The sequence below is a fragment of the Gadus macrocephalus genome, chromosome 11 (genome assembly GCF_031168955.1).
Source record: "Gadus macrocephalus chromosome 11, ASM3116895v1".
Taxonomy (NCBI): domain Eukaryota; kingdom Metazoa; phylum Chordata; class Actinopteri; order Gadiformes; family Gadidae; genus Gadus; species Gadus macrocephalus.
The window spans coordinates 18573617-18588616 of NC_082392.1; the positions used below are offsets into that span (position 1 = coordinate 18573617).

At 45.3% G+C, this 15000-nt stretch overlaps 1 protein-coding gene across 1 annotated transcript in view; it reads left to right on the forward strand.

The window, feature by feature from the left end:
• cdkal1 (CDK5 regulatory subunit associated protein 1-like 1) overlaps positions 1-15000 on the forward strand; it is a 220015-nt gene that overhangs the window by 144180 nt on the left and 60835 nt on the right. The window contains 1 exon segment of the mRNA XM_060065377.1: positions 10745-10925. Coding sequence (XP_059921360.1) covers positions 10745-10925 — 181 coding nt within the window.

Consider the following 15000-nt stretch of genomic DNA (forward strand, 5'->3'; position numbering starts at 1 on the left):
CAATGATCCTTCTCAGATGAAATACATATTTTTTTTTGCTCATGTTGACTCAAGTATTTGATTAGTTGCTTAAAATTCCGCCAGCTGTGGTTAATGCTTGTGAGGGCGTCGATGTGTCAATATTAGTTTCAGTTGACGAGGAAGGTGCCTTTGTCAACGGCCGGGTACCCTCTGTGCCTCACTCAAATCTGACGTGTTTGTTTGACTTGCATGCCTATCTCTCTCCCTCCCTCTGGTCCTTTCTCTCTCTCTCTCTCTCCCCCCCCCCTTCTCTCTCTCCTCATATCATATTTCTCTTGAGTCATTATTTATTTTTTTCCACCGTAATCTCTCCACCCCACCAGTAGGCTCAGCTTTCCTCACGCATACTTCCACCATTGGCCCTTAATGGCAGTTTTAATATCTGTGCATGTTTGTGTGGGGGCCAGCACGCCCGCACAGATGTCGGGGCGGGGGGGTAAACATTGATAGGATTGTTGCCGTGATTGGTGTCTCTCTCTCTCTCGGAGTCTCTCTCTTTCTCTGAGTCGCTCTCCCTCCTCTCTCTCGCTCTAACTCTCTCTCTCCCTCTCTCTCTCTCTCTCTCTCTCTCTCTCTCCTCTCTCTCTCTCTCTCTCTCTCTCCTCTCTCTCCTCTCGCTCTCGCTCTCTCTGTTGTCGTCACTTTTGTATTCGTAATACTGTGGTGGAGCAAGATTTCTTGCCAGACAACCCAGGGGACAGAGAATGTTCTCAACCTTTGTCATGTTAAGCATTGCTAAGCCGTGTGGTTCCCCTGGAGATCACCCTTATTAACGCTGCAGGACGTTAATACAAGAGCAGAAACTTCTGGAGCATTGAAAGTTGAGGGCAAACATTAAAAATGAGTGTTGAGTTCATTAATTAACAGGTTGATTACTCCTGGTTTAGCTGCCTCGTGAACACTTTGACCTCGTTCTGAATTGGTGAATCCAATAGTTTGTTTATGAAATATTTTACGTACCCTAACCCTTTCAAATGGGTGTCTTTCTGAATCAACGTGTAATTACAGTTCTTCTGCATTTCTTTCATGCAAACTGCCCCAAATAACATGTTTTGATTGAGTTTTTATTCAGATTAATTTGATTTCTGAACCTTATGTGTGGGCTAGTTTTACTTTTTAAAAAGCTGATATTGAATAAGTAATGTGAAAGGGCAGTAAAAGCATGTGAACCATTTAGAGAAATATAAAGTAGTATTTCTCTCTCATTGCACGTGTAGGATCAGGGGCGATGCGGAGTGCATTAAGGTCTCGTTAATTCTCTTGTTATTGGACATAAGGAGGATGGCTAGGCTATATGTTCTCACTGAAAAGGGCACAACCAATCCAGTGGCATTCTCTGCGCAGGGAAATTATCTAGGCTTGATTTATATAATTAAACTTGGTCTCAAGTTACAAAATAAAAGTTGTATTAATAAGCAATTAATTCTTCCTCAAAGTATAATAGGTAACAATGTATTGCCATAATATTATTTCATTTAATTTTATTATTTTTTATGTTGCCATAATATAATTTTGTGATTGTTAAATATAAATAGAGGACCAAAAAATTTTTTTGTATTTGCTAAAACACTACGAGCAAAACCTCAAACTCAAATCGACATGGGCTTTCTAATATATTAACCATTCACACAATTAAATTACTGTTCAGAAAGCACTCAGCAATTAAGTGGACCCCAATCAATTAACTTTTGACCTTCTGGCAACTTTTTTGAAAAAGAAAAATGTTGAATGTGCTTCAACGTTTATATGGTACTTTTGAAGAGGTCAAGAAGTACACTCCAAACGACTGGGTAAACAATTCCTGGTTTAATGTTGTTTGTTTTAAACCATTTGTGGTCCACTAAAACTAAATCGTTGTTCAAGGACTACCATATTTTTAAATTCAAGTGTCTATGAGAGGATTCAAAAAATCTTCAAATGAAATCAAGTTTCACTATCTTATCTGTGATAGTTTCCCCCCTTCATCTGTAATATAGTTTTAACCACTTCACCTGAAATTCAGTATCACCATCTTATCTGTAGTACAGTTTCGCCCCTTCATCTGAAATACAGTTTCACCATCTTATCTGTGATAGTTTCACCACCTCATCAGAAATTCTGTTTCACCCACTTCATGGTTGCCCTATTTCTTCTAATTTGTCTGCATTTAGAAAAGGGTAAATGTGTGATCGTACCAATTTAAATTCTCCTTTCAGTGGTTGCAGTAAAGGAATTATCTACAAAAGTTTGTTTCCATCTGCCCTTTACCGAGTAAAGAGTAATTCATTCATTCAAATGAGAATAGATTATTTCCACTTGACTTCTGCACTTTGTTATTGTGCGTTTTTTAAATTAAGAATGTCCTTCACCCAACCTAAGGGCTGTATTTTATCAAAAAAATTATCCGGAATTTAAGGAAAAAAGTTTCCTTCTGTTTGGCAAATGAAGGCCGATGCGCTGCTTTTAATTAAATCGAGTCTCGCATGTGGCACCGCCACACACGTCTAAGTACCCGACCCACGTTGTGGCGGCCCTGTCAGCCCGCCTGCCTCTCTCCTTGTTTTGGTGCACTGCTGCGTGTATTTTATCCCGCTGGTGTGTGGGGCGCGCCGCAGTGCGCGCGGGGTTCAAGATGGCCAGTGTTTGTGAGGTTCATGAGAAATTAATCATTCTATTTAATCTCCTCAATGCGTCAGCTTACCGCTTCAAAGACTGCCTGATGAAATACATCGTCTCAGAGAAAAAATAAGGCTGCAGGGGGAGGGAGCGAGAACGAGAGAGACTTGGCCAGAGTGCGTCAAAGAGAGAGAGAGATGGGTGGAAAAAAGAAGAAGCATTAATGATCTGAGGAGAGGAAACTATGGAGAGGGGGGAACAGAAGGAGAGAAAGTGGGAGTGATGAGGAGATGGGGGGTATGGGGGGCAGGGGGGGATGGGGTTACTCAGTCTCGCTTCCATGCATGGCACAAATGAAGAGGCCTAGATATAACATGCTCTCATCTGTTCACGGACATAGTCATATCACACTGGCGTTTCGGTGCGTGTCTCCTAGCAATGGTGTGTGTGTCTGTGTGTGCGCGCGCATTCGTGCGCATGTGCGTGCACCCCAGTGCAGAAGCAGGGATTGGAGCACACAGATTTTACCCAACATGTCCATATCTCCCCTTCCCTTCTTTTATAAAATAATTTTTTGAAACTACCAAGTCAGCACGTCATCATTTAAATGTGGCTATGTGACATGGTGATTGGGCATGGCCTAGTGGTAGTAGTAGTAGGGAACATATCATTATGTGCACATGAGCACCTGATTCTGTTGGTGCGGGGACGGGCCACCCAAATCCCCTTTCCGTCCTAATGCTCTAAAGGTATATTGTACCCATTTCAACAAACTCAACAACAATGCACAACCTCTCAGCTCCAGTTCATGTTGTGTCCGCTTAGGTACACCTCATTTGTCTGCATGCCTATATGTGTTGCCCCTTGCCCTACTCCTGGATAAATCCATCCAGAAATCCATCAGCGCAGAGGGCTAACGATCCCAACCTTAGCTTCATTGCAGATCTTATATATATAGAAGCTTTTTATCAGTTTAGTCACTTATTCATATGCATTTGGCCCACATACAACCGAACACAGGAACATGGATGCACTGTATGAACGTATAATTCTCTTGTTGCTTTTGTACAACATGCACAAGAGACGAGGCTCTTAAAAGGCTGATTATGGTTCCAAGTAGACTTAACACAATGACCCCCGCAGACGCTTCAACGCCGTCGTGAACATGTTTTGGTTCTACGTCGGGTTTTAGTAAGCGGGACCAATCCCAGCCCCTGCTGCTGCGTCGCCTCAACGGAAGGTTAGAATTTTTTGGGAGGCGCACGTCAGAGCCCTTGCGGTGCACGCAAGGAGGGTCCACAAGGACGCAACGGGTCCGTTACCCCTTGCGTTGCGTGAGAACGTGGGACCATAATCAGCCCCTTTAGGCCCTAGCAGTGCACACTGGCAGCTATGAGTCCCCCAGTCCCCTGACAAGAGTTGGAGCGCGCTACAAAGGGCTCGGGGAGACGCAGGCCGGGCCGGAGTCGAGGATTTAGAGCTGCATCACAACGGGGGGGGGTGGGGGGAGAACGAATGAAATATTGTTATGCAGGGGGGGGGGGGGTTCAGCAGCAAGCTGTTCCTGATGAAGTTTTGGGGAGGAGGGGGGAGAGGGAGAGAGAGTGACTCTCTCCTGGGTCCTACTCTACTCATCACCTCTCTGGACCCACTTCTCAGCTCTTAGTGTGTGTGGCGTGGGGCTCCCCACTCTCTTACCACTCTGTTCCCCTTCGGCCGGGGATCTTATCAGATTCGGTGGACAGGCTGTACTTGGTCTCGTGCGACCCGCATCGACCCGGTCTCGTGCGACCCGCATCGACCCGGCTGCGGACAGACGGAGACACACGTCAGTGTCCGAACGTCTGAGCCTGCGTGTCAGATGGGGATTACCGAGCGGACACACGAAGACCCACATTCGTCCGTGGGAGTCAGTTGCTTAAGCGGTCTTCTCATCGACTCCAGCGGCGCTTCCACATCGAGGGCCGGAGTCTGAGTCCTCCATGAGCTCTGATCGGCAGCTCGGCCTCATCAAAGCATTCCCAATCGGGGTCTCATCAGACCTCGTTCGGAGGGGAAGTCGAACCGCTTCACAGCCTGGACATGGAGAAAGCTTTATCCGGCCAATTACCTGCCAGCGCTTCGACACACCCACGCAGACGCCACCTTTACCCCCTCCCCATCGTCCTTTACCCATCAGGAGATGAGTCTCCAAGAGCAGGACCCCCTGCTCACCCCACCTCTCTCGCTCTCTCTTGCTCACTCTCGCTCTCGCTCGCGCTCTCTTGCTCTCTCTCTCTCTCTCTCTCTCTCTCTCTCTCTCTCTCTCTCTCTCTCTCTCTCTGCTCTCTCTCTCTCTCTCTCTCTCTCTCTCTCTCTCTCTGTCTCTGTCTCTGTCTCTGTCCCTCTCCCTCTCCCTCTCTCTCTCTCAATGGCGATGCCATCCATCTGCACATTTAGCTCGCCACTAACCCCACATTTAGCCCGCACTCGTCAGTGCTCTACCCTAAACGTCCCCTCGTCAGAAAGCCATGTCCCTCACCAAGTGGTTTTGCTCTATTGTCACTGCACATACATCACCAACAAAACATAAATCATTATGAATGTGTTTTGTTTGTCATAAATATAGAAATGATGTAACCTGTGCGTCAACAAGGCAATGAACAGGAAATGGAACTAGTTTCGTGGACCATGGGAATCATTTTCCGGAGTGTAGATGTTTGCTTACAGGGAGAACAAGGCGACTCCACAGGGATAACGGGTGTAAAATGGGCATTTGCGTTGGTGCATATTCACAGCCATTTTCCTCAACTTTGGCTATTAACAACATACACCCACATCCCTGCTCTCTCTCTCTCTCTCTCTCTCTCTCTCTCTCTCTCTCTCTCTCTCTCTCTCTCTCTCTCTCTCTCTCTCTCTCTCTCTCTCTCTCTCTCTCTCTCTCTCTTCCATTGAACACCTACGGATGACTGGCTCCAGTGTGCTGAACATTACCATTTCAGAGAACACACACACACACTTAGATATGCACTCACTCAAACACACATACAATCACCCACTCTCTGCAGCACAGATGGGTAGTGTGTTCTCTGACAGATGAACAGGTAAATGTTTACCTTCCCAGATTGACTCTCTTCGGCAATCATCTTTCTCTCTCTCTCTCCGTTTTCTCTTTTACTCTGTCCCCCTCCTGTCTTTCTCGATATCTTAGTCTTTCCTCCTTCCTCCTGTCTCTCTCTCTGTCTCTATCTCTCTTTCCCCCTCCCTCATGCCTCTGTCTCTATCTCTCTCTGCCCCCCCCCCCCCCCCTTATGCCTATCTCTCTGTCTCTCCTTCCCTAAAGCTCCTTGCTGCATACATTCAGCCTTTTTTGTGTGGGAGGTTTCTTTTGTTTGCGTCTTCTTTCTCTGGGAGACGGAGCTTTCCCACCGGCCTTGCCTCCATCTAATCAGTAGGGCTGCGCATACACAGCTGTTGTGCTGTGAGCCACTCACAATCCACACATACATTAAAGCCTATTGCAGCAGGCCCAAGTGTGTAGGCACAAAACGAGTGTGTGCGTGGACAAAAAGTAAGTTTTGAAGTGCTATACATTCATTGTGCTATGGCTGTTTTCCTGCCTGAACTACCAGTACTACTACACTACGGCTAAAGACACACACACTCACACACACACATACACATACACACACACACACACACACACACACACACACACACACACACACACACACACACACACACACACACACACACACACACACACACACACACACAACCAATTACATGGCTCATGCAAATCAACACAAACGCCGAATTGAAGGATTTGCTTTTCACCCACGGTATTGAGAGCGTTGATAGTGCACAGTGTCATTGCACACACAATCACGCACACACACCCAATCACGGACGTACACAGAGACGCTGCCTCCATTATTACATTATTAAATGCTGTTTGTCATTAGTGTATGGCGGCAGTTGGGCTATGATCGTTTTAGTACCAAATGCCGTTGTTTATTGATATTGTGGCAATTTAGTTGCAGTGCAGTTCACGTCTACACAGTTTGTAGCATAATGATACATGCAGCAGGTGATCCATGCAGGAGATCTCCCCGAGTGTGAGGGGATGGCTGGTTTAACCTGTGCACAGGATTTCTCAATGCACAACAGATATGCAGCCTCACCAAGCCCCAGAGTCCATTCTGTCTGACTCAACTGGCCGGTTAAGGCTGCTTAAACCAGCCCTCATCTGTTAACACATTTCCGGGGGCTTGGGTTGAATCTTTTCACCCTTCTGTATCTCACCGCTAAAATATAGCTCCTCGTTCTAAACGCAAAAGTCACACTAATGTGTGCTAAATATGTTATCATTCCCTTGTCAAGATACTGTCTCTTTTACTACTGCTGCCTTTACTCTTTGTGACCCTGCTCTCTCTGTCTCTCTCTCTCTCTCTCTCTCTCTCTCTCTCTCTGTCTCTGTCTCTGTCTCTGTCTCTGTCTCTGTCTCTCTCTGTCTGTCTGTCTGTCTGTCTGTCTGTCTGTCTGTCTGTCTGTCTGTCTGTCTGTCTGTCTGTCTGTCTGTCTGTCTGTCTGTCTGTCTGTCTGTCTGTCTCTCTCTCTCTCTCTCTCTCTCTCTCTCTCTCTATTTGTGTCTCTCTGTCTCTCTCTCTCTCTGTGTCTCTCTCTGTGTCTCTCTCTGTGTCTCTCTCTCTCTCTCTCTCTCTCTCTCCTCCACACCCATCACCCCGCCTCACCCTTTACCTCACCGTCTTCCCTCTCCTTCAGTGCGGAGCGTCGGTGCACTTCCCGTTCATTAGTGTCACACATCACACCCACGTCACCTGAAGATCGGGAAGACGGAGGTGTCAGAACCACTCTGTGTGTGTGCGTGTGCGTGCCTGTGTGTGTACAACGTCGGTCACCCTGTTTTATTTTTTTATCTCACTATACACCTTTAGTGTGCCAATTCGCACCGCTTTAAAGCCCACTATTACTCTCTTCTTCCACTCGTGTCTCAGCGCGGTCTCTCGTACAGCTGGTGTGCATTATTTGGCACCTTTTACATTAAGTTCGGAAGCAATTTATTTTTAGAGAATCACTCTATTACCTTAATTTCATGGAAGCGTGTTCTTCTTCTGTATTGCTCTGTGTGCAAACTGTATACACACTTATAAATGCATGCTTATTAACGGGGTAATGAACCCCAAATCTTTTTTGATTTTGTTTTAAACATGGTCATTTGTCAAATATAATACTTTTTGAATAAGATTAACATTTCAAAGATAGTTTTTTTTCAACAGATATATTATTAGTAGATAATAAATGGGCTGAGGCAATATAGTCCATGCTGTCAGGGTGAAACGGCACCATAATTAAGAGAAAGCAGCAGTGAAATGCCAGGTCTTTGTCAGTCCTGCTCTTCCCTGAACTCAAGTCTTTTTCAGGCAACGAGCTCCACCAGCGGCAAGGTCTGCCTGTGGCTGTGTGGACTACGTGGTGGATGGGGTCGATGTTCATGGCCGCATCTGAGAGAGGGTTAAGCTCCTCGGCCATTTTGCTTTAACACAACGGTGTGTGGTGCATTTCATGTACAACGTTGCTCATTATAATCATTATAATGTTCGACCATCGCCACAGTGTTTGGAAAATTTTACACACAGGATTGCTCAATGTATCGCTCGTACACAACTCCGTGTCTGGCTTTAAGAAATATCACAAAGTTGGTATGGGTCGTAACCATGGTGATAACAACGCCCCCGCAGTCCTAGAACTCTCAGCCAAAAGGGCATTTTTCTAAATATGTTGGAGCTGAAACGAGGGGGTAACTTACACTTCAACTCTTTGGTTTGGTTCATAATTGTACTGATTAATTTTATTTAGATACTCTGAACCAGTAAATTCGGTTGGTTGGCTGAAAGCGATGCAAGAGAGGCCTTAGGAAGATCGTTATGCATAAGAAAAATAAAGACACGACCAGTCTTATCAGCGCAAACCGTGGTCGAGAAGTTTCCTCTTTGCCAGTCTCTTTGAATTAATCTGTGGCAGTTAGCGTGGTGTGATTGAGGTGATACCTCCATGCGTGTTCCTTGAGGGGACCAAATGTATTAGACCATTATTTAATGCAATAATTGTGGATGTGAAGTGCGCGATAAGCACTGTGAAAGGTTAGCCCTAATCACGGGAGGGATGTTAGTGTTCAATCCATTTGTTCATTCCATGCAGATTCTCAACACACTCCCAAGGGGTAGTCAGGCAGAGGAGAGAGAGGTCAAGGATGCCTGTGCCTGCAGGCTACTGGTTAATATTAATGACTGTCAGCCAATTGGAACTCAATAGGTCAGGGGTTATCGTTCAGGAGCAGAGGCATGAAGTTAATGTGATTAAAGATGCATCTTGTTGTCGATGGGAGAGAAAATTAATTTTCTTGCCTCCTCTATTCTTAACCTTTTGTTGTGCGAGCTCTCGTTCCCGGTCTACTTTCCTGCAGCGATGTGTTTGTGTGTCTGCTTCTTTAATGTGTGATGAGCTATTACTCTGCTTGTCTCACCTGTCTAAATATTTGTCACATGTCTCCTCCAAAGATCTATATCTTTGTGTTTCTTAATCCTCCTTTTATCTTTATTATGGATATATCTATCAATACTCGCATGTGAGGGGCTTGTGGGTACAACAGTTCAGAAAGTCAGACCCTCTTTCACACATTGGACTAAAAACTGGCAAGTGTGCTAGATAGTGGGCTCCTATAAAGCTTAACAGCTCATGCCGCAGGTAAATATCTCATTTGTAATGAAAGGAAACGGCTTCTGGATGCCCCTCTCCCTATCATCCCCATCTTTGGCTTCTGATCAATAGTTATCCTCGCTAGCATTGGACATTGATTTCCTGGGCGGTATCGACCTCTGTCTTCAGATCTACTCCGGGAAAGCACAGGAGTTTGCTCTAAAGGGGCATGATGTCCGACTTTGGAAGCAGACTGCTTGTTGAAGTGCTCCTGGTTGCCAGACGCAAAGCCTATTGGGGACAGATTTGTATTCAACCTGCAAGTTCAGGTCCTCCCCTGTCTTGTCTTTATGTGAATTAGTTAACAAGTACAGAACATGCAAAGATCTCAGTATGTATTGTGTTTAAACACAATGACACTATGTCATTATACACATAAAACTAAGCATCCTGTGTTCACACCCTGGGCCCCCTAGTTTTAGGCCCTCTGTCTTTATTTATATCCTCCAAACGTTGAAGACAGAGCAGCTATGACCTGTGTCTTCTAGAATTGGTGGCCATTTTGCCATTGTCAATACTGACAGAAGTCTCGGAGCTAATCGACTCGTCCATTCCCATTGGCTGGGATTAATCCAATGAGCCGACAGGTCGATAATGAATCACTAAAGACTGTTGGCTGGGACTGCTAATCAGATTCTGATTGGTTGAAAGACTGCGGGGAATGGCCCGGACAAGCTTAAGATGGTATGCTTTCCAATACCCAGGCCTTCATCGACCCGGGGGGCTCCAATTAACCGCCTGTCAAGGCAAATATCCATAGCCTTGTTCAATGAGTAGCACTAAAACTTACATTTGTGTTTATTTCCATTCATGTTGCGACATACAGTTCAATTCAAAAGCATACCACAGTGTATTTGACCTTTTTTTATAAAGAAGTTAGCTTTGTTATCAAGCCTGCATTTCACCAGTGTCTCAGCCTAGTTTCAAACTAAACTTTTCTAAAGGTTTAAATAACAGAATGTTCTGCTTCACCGCGCAACCGGTCAGTCAGTGGTTTGAGATCTCTCAATAGTTGTAATTTCTGAGTGTAGAGTGATTGAATAGTATAATGCCGGCATGTGCTGATTCACCCGGTGCATACCTCAAATCCCACCGTCAAAGGACACAAATTAGCGACACAAAGGATTTCCTTTTTTTTAAACCAGGCTTTGGGGAAATGAAAGCTAGATTATTATAATTATTATTCATTTTCACAGGCAGTTGGAATATTACATTTGAAATAATGGACTGAATGCTAACGACTACGAATTAAATGATTAGCAACTCTGGTTGCCAAAGAACAACATTAAAACCGACGTTGCCGCACAGAACGGAGAAATGCGGTGAGATTGTCCTTAATTCACACCGACGTTCCCTCGACCACTTCCAGGGTTCCCGGGATAACCATCGCCACGGACATCATCTGCGGCTTCCCGGGCGAGACGGAGGCGGACTTCCACGAGACGGTGGAGCTGGTCCGGCAGTACCGCTTCCCCAGCCTCTTCATCAACCAGTTCTACCCCCGGCCCGGCACCCCCGCCGCCAAGATGGAGCAGGTGCCCGCCCTTGTGGTGAGTTAGCACCGCGAGCAGCAGGACGTAGAACCAGGGCAGACAGAACCGGGACGTAGATCCAGGGCAGACAGAACCAGGACGTAGATCCAGGGAAGTAGAACGTACACACAGGAAAGACGGAACCAGAACGTAGACTCAAGGAACCAGGACGTAGATCCAGGGCAGACAGAACCAGAACTTAGACCCAGGGAAGTAGAACGTACACCCGGGAAAGACAGAACCAGAACGTACCCGGGAACCAGGGCATAAACCCAGGGAACCAGAACTAGAACCTAGACCCAGGGAACTAGAACCTAGACCCAGGGAAGTCAGAACTAGAACGTAGATCCAGGGCAGACAGAACCAGCACATGAGCCAGGGCAGACGGACCCAGAGATTGAAATGTAATATTCAATTTAAAGATGTGAGATTTTCAAGTGGCAATCTCAATGATTTTGATTAAATTCCATTCTGAGACACCTTTGGTGATAAGCGTTAATTTTACAAGGAGAGATACAGTGTCTCCAACGACAACCGGTTCATGAAACTCATAATCCTACAAAAGCAAGGTGCTTTCATCAGTCGGCCATAGGCTTATCACCATCGTGTTACCTCACAGGTGATAGATAGTGAATTAACAGACATTTATTAAAATGAAAACCTTCAGTTTCGCACTAGAAAAACGAAATGAATGGACTTTTTATTACGCAGTCATTTCAAATATATTTTTCTCCAGAGTGGGTTAACAGCAATACAGTTATTCAGCGATGGGTAAGACATCTTGCTCAAGGGTACCTGCCTTGGTTAGGCTGGATCTGAACCAGTTCATTTTGTCTGGCAATACCCCCCCCCCCCCCCAGTATCCGGCCCCCTTGTTATTGGGGGGTTAGGGAGTGTCTAGGGAGAGATAGAAGGAGGAAAGGCAGCAGACGTACAAAGTGAAAATGAAATTACTCCCGAGCATGTGAATCGTTTTGGGTAAAGTCAGTGAAGTGGTAGAGATGAGGACAAGAGGATTGATAATTATGGAGCCGTGTTCTGCGCTATGTATGACACAAACGTTCTAACACACACGTTCTGACACACTATGATTTGTAAATCCACCCTCACCGTGCTGAATTCCTACTATGTTATTGAACGCGGGCTGTGTTTTAGCTCATCACTTCTCCAATGCTGTTTCTAGCGCCTTAACGCGCGCGATAAGGTTCAGCCGGTGACGTGAAGTGACAGCTTGAAACCCTGGCCTCCCTCCTCTTCCCTTACGTTCCCCTGCATATGGGATTTATGTCCGTGTGTGTGTGTGTATGTGAGTTTTGCCTGTGGTCTATTCCCAAGTAGTACTCCCACGTTTCTATCAGGGGAGTGCAGGCCAACCTTGTGTCATCTCCGTGTGTACAAAAGAACGCTGTTCCAATTCTGTCATGTTTTCTGAAGAATTCGGATGAATTTTAATGTTTCTAATCCGGCAAGCTCTTTAAGGCAGGCATCATCGGGAAAGTATGTGTGTGCGCGTGTCTTTATATTTTTAGGTTTTTATCTTTGAATTTTTCTTTCAGGCATGTTAGAAGAAGTGGGCACTTTGATATGGCTAACAAGTCTGACAGACAATGACACGAAATTATTTATTTCTTTAGAATACAATATCGAAAAACGTGCGCTTTAAAGGGTAAAATCCAAGAAAAACTCTTAGCCTTGGCTCTTGGCTTAACAAAATTGTATATATAAAAACACACTGATATTATAACAGATGGGTCTGTATAGGAGTGTTTTCTGTGTTACTCAATAAAACCATAAATAAACTATACAAGCACCTAATCTGTTTTGCAATGTATAACTTAATTTCTTTGAAATCTGAAACAAAGCTGCCAACTTTATTTATACAGATGAATTAGAACTACAAAGTCATAATGTAATAATTAACATATACAACATCTTTATCTAATATATGCTCGTTTAAGATAGAAACAAGCATAACGGTAATTGTATTCTCATTACCAAGGGCGCCAACCACAGTTGGCTCTTGCTATTGCTTTCCTGTTTGCCAATATGGCAGAATATGTTGACATCAACTGGCCATTGGACAAAAAACACAGCCAGGTGGAAACCGGTTGGGATTCCTGCTTGATGCATGACCAATTATTGGTCTTTATTCATCTTTCACAATTTGCTCTTTGCATGGGGGTTTTCTGGGATTTCAGACAGTTGTCGTTGTACTGTGGTTTAGCGGTATTAGTTATAGACTCTCTTTACTTTATAGTAACCCAAATACTCTGTACGTTTACATGCAGAGGGGAACCCGGTTTTGCCAGGTAACCAGGTTACGGTCGTTAACCAGTTGAAGGTTTAGCATTTCTTTATCCCATTTTACACACCATTTCTGTAACGCCATTACGGAAGCAAGTTGAAAAATGACAGGCGCATTAAATCCAACCGTTACACTTCAAAGACTGAGGATATTCAACAGATATGCCTGCTCTGGAATAAAGCCATCCGATGATCTCATGATTACAAACAGCCACGATAAGGAGAGCACTGAAAAGCGATGTTTATGAAACACCTTATTCAATATTTAGCAACCCCAATCCCGCACACCCACACACACACACACACACACACACACACTTAGATATATCTTTGTGATGCACAACACAATGCATCAGCTACAGTTTTTTTCCCCAACTTCAGAGCATCAGAATCACATCCAAATTCACAATCAAAGGCCTTCTGCCATCGCCTCCCCTCCATCTCCAACTTTGTTCTTCCAAGTTACATCCTATGCAGCCATCTGGCTGACAGTGCTTCCCTCTATAGGTCTATCTCTCCTTTCTCCACTCTCTCTACCCTATGCTCTCCCTCTCTCTTTCTCTGATTCTCTCTCTCACTGTGATTGTCTGGCATGCTCGCTCGCTCGCTCTCTCATATCAAAGTCAGACTATGCTTCTTTCAAGTGGAGCTCCTTCATATGCCATTCTCTTTCTCCCTCCCTGCTCCCCTGTTCCTCCTCCACTCCTCAGGAGCAGAAACCTGCTGTCCTGGAGGCTCTCCTCATCCCCAATCACCCCGCCAAACTCTGCAACCCCCTGCCTCAACCCATCTCTCGCTCTCTCGCTCTCTCGCCCTCTCGCATTTTATTTTCCTACTGTTCTCCTTCTTATCTCTATCTATCTTACTCTCACTCACTATCTCCCGGCTCTCTGGTCTCCTTGTCCGTTTTATCTGGCTTTTATTGCCGTGGAAGCACTCATCTGGGCCTTGCTTTGTCTCCCCGGACAGCCCCCGTGTGTTTGATAGTCAGGTAGCAGCAGCAGTCGTCTGGAGCACTCTGCCTTGAAACTCACTCACGCTGTCTTTGCCGTCTGTTGTTATGGTCTGTGTCGCCCAGCTGAAGGCCATCGATGTGTGTGACAGAACGGCCAACGCAGCAATGCGTCCTGTTTCTAGCAATGCTCTCAGATAGTTCTTGGTAGGAGATCACAAGCAAACCTTTCATGAGGTTTAAAGTACCCCAAAACATGTTTTCCTTTTCTATCCTTCCTGGAAATCGGTAAGGACACTAGTCAGAATTGATTAAAAAGAAAAATGTTGTTTAGTACTCGGCAACCCTGAACATAATACAACCACACCGACCAGAGGCTAAAAACCCACAAAATATCTCTGGAGTCTTGTCCAACGATATTTGATCATCCATAGAATATTAGCTGTTACCATGTATCCATGGACGTATGTGTGTTTGTATGCATTATCGCATGCATAGTCATGTGGACATGGATGAATCAGTATCGGATCGCTCACTAATACACCTGCCCCGGTGATAGACGCTCCGTATCGTGCACCTGTTCACCTGCCTTACAAACACAAAGAACACACACGCACAATCAAACGCGCTCACTGGGGCGCGCCCACCACCAGCTCACACACACACATGCATGGACACACACTGTGCTACCTACGCATATTGTTGTGCACCTGCTACAATATTTATACACACATACGCACGCGCGCGCACACACTCACACACACGCACTTACACAAGGGTCACTCATTAATAAAGTGCACCAGATGGTTTGTCTGGCGAACAACAGTGATGCGAGTC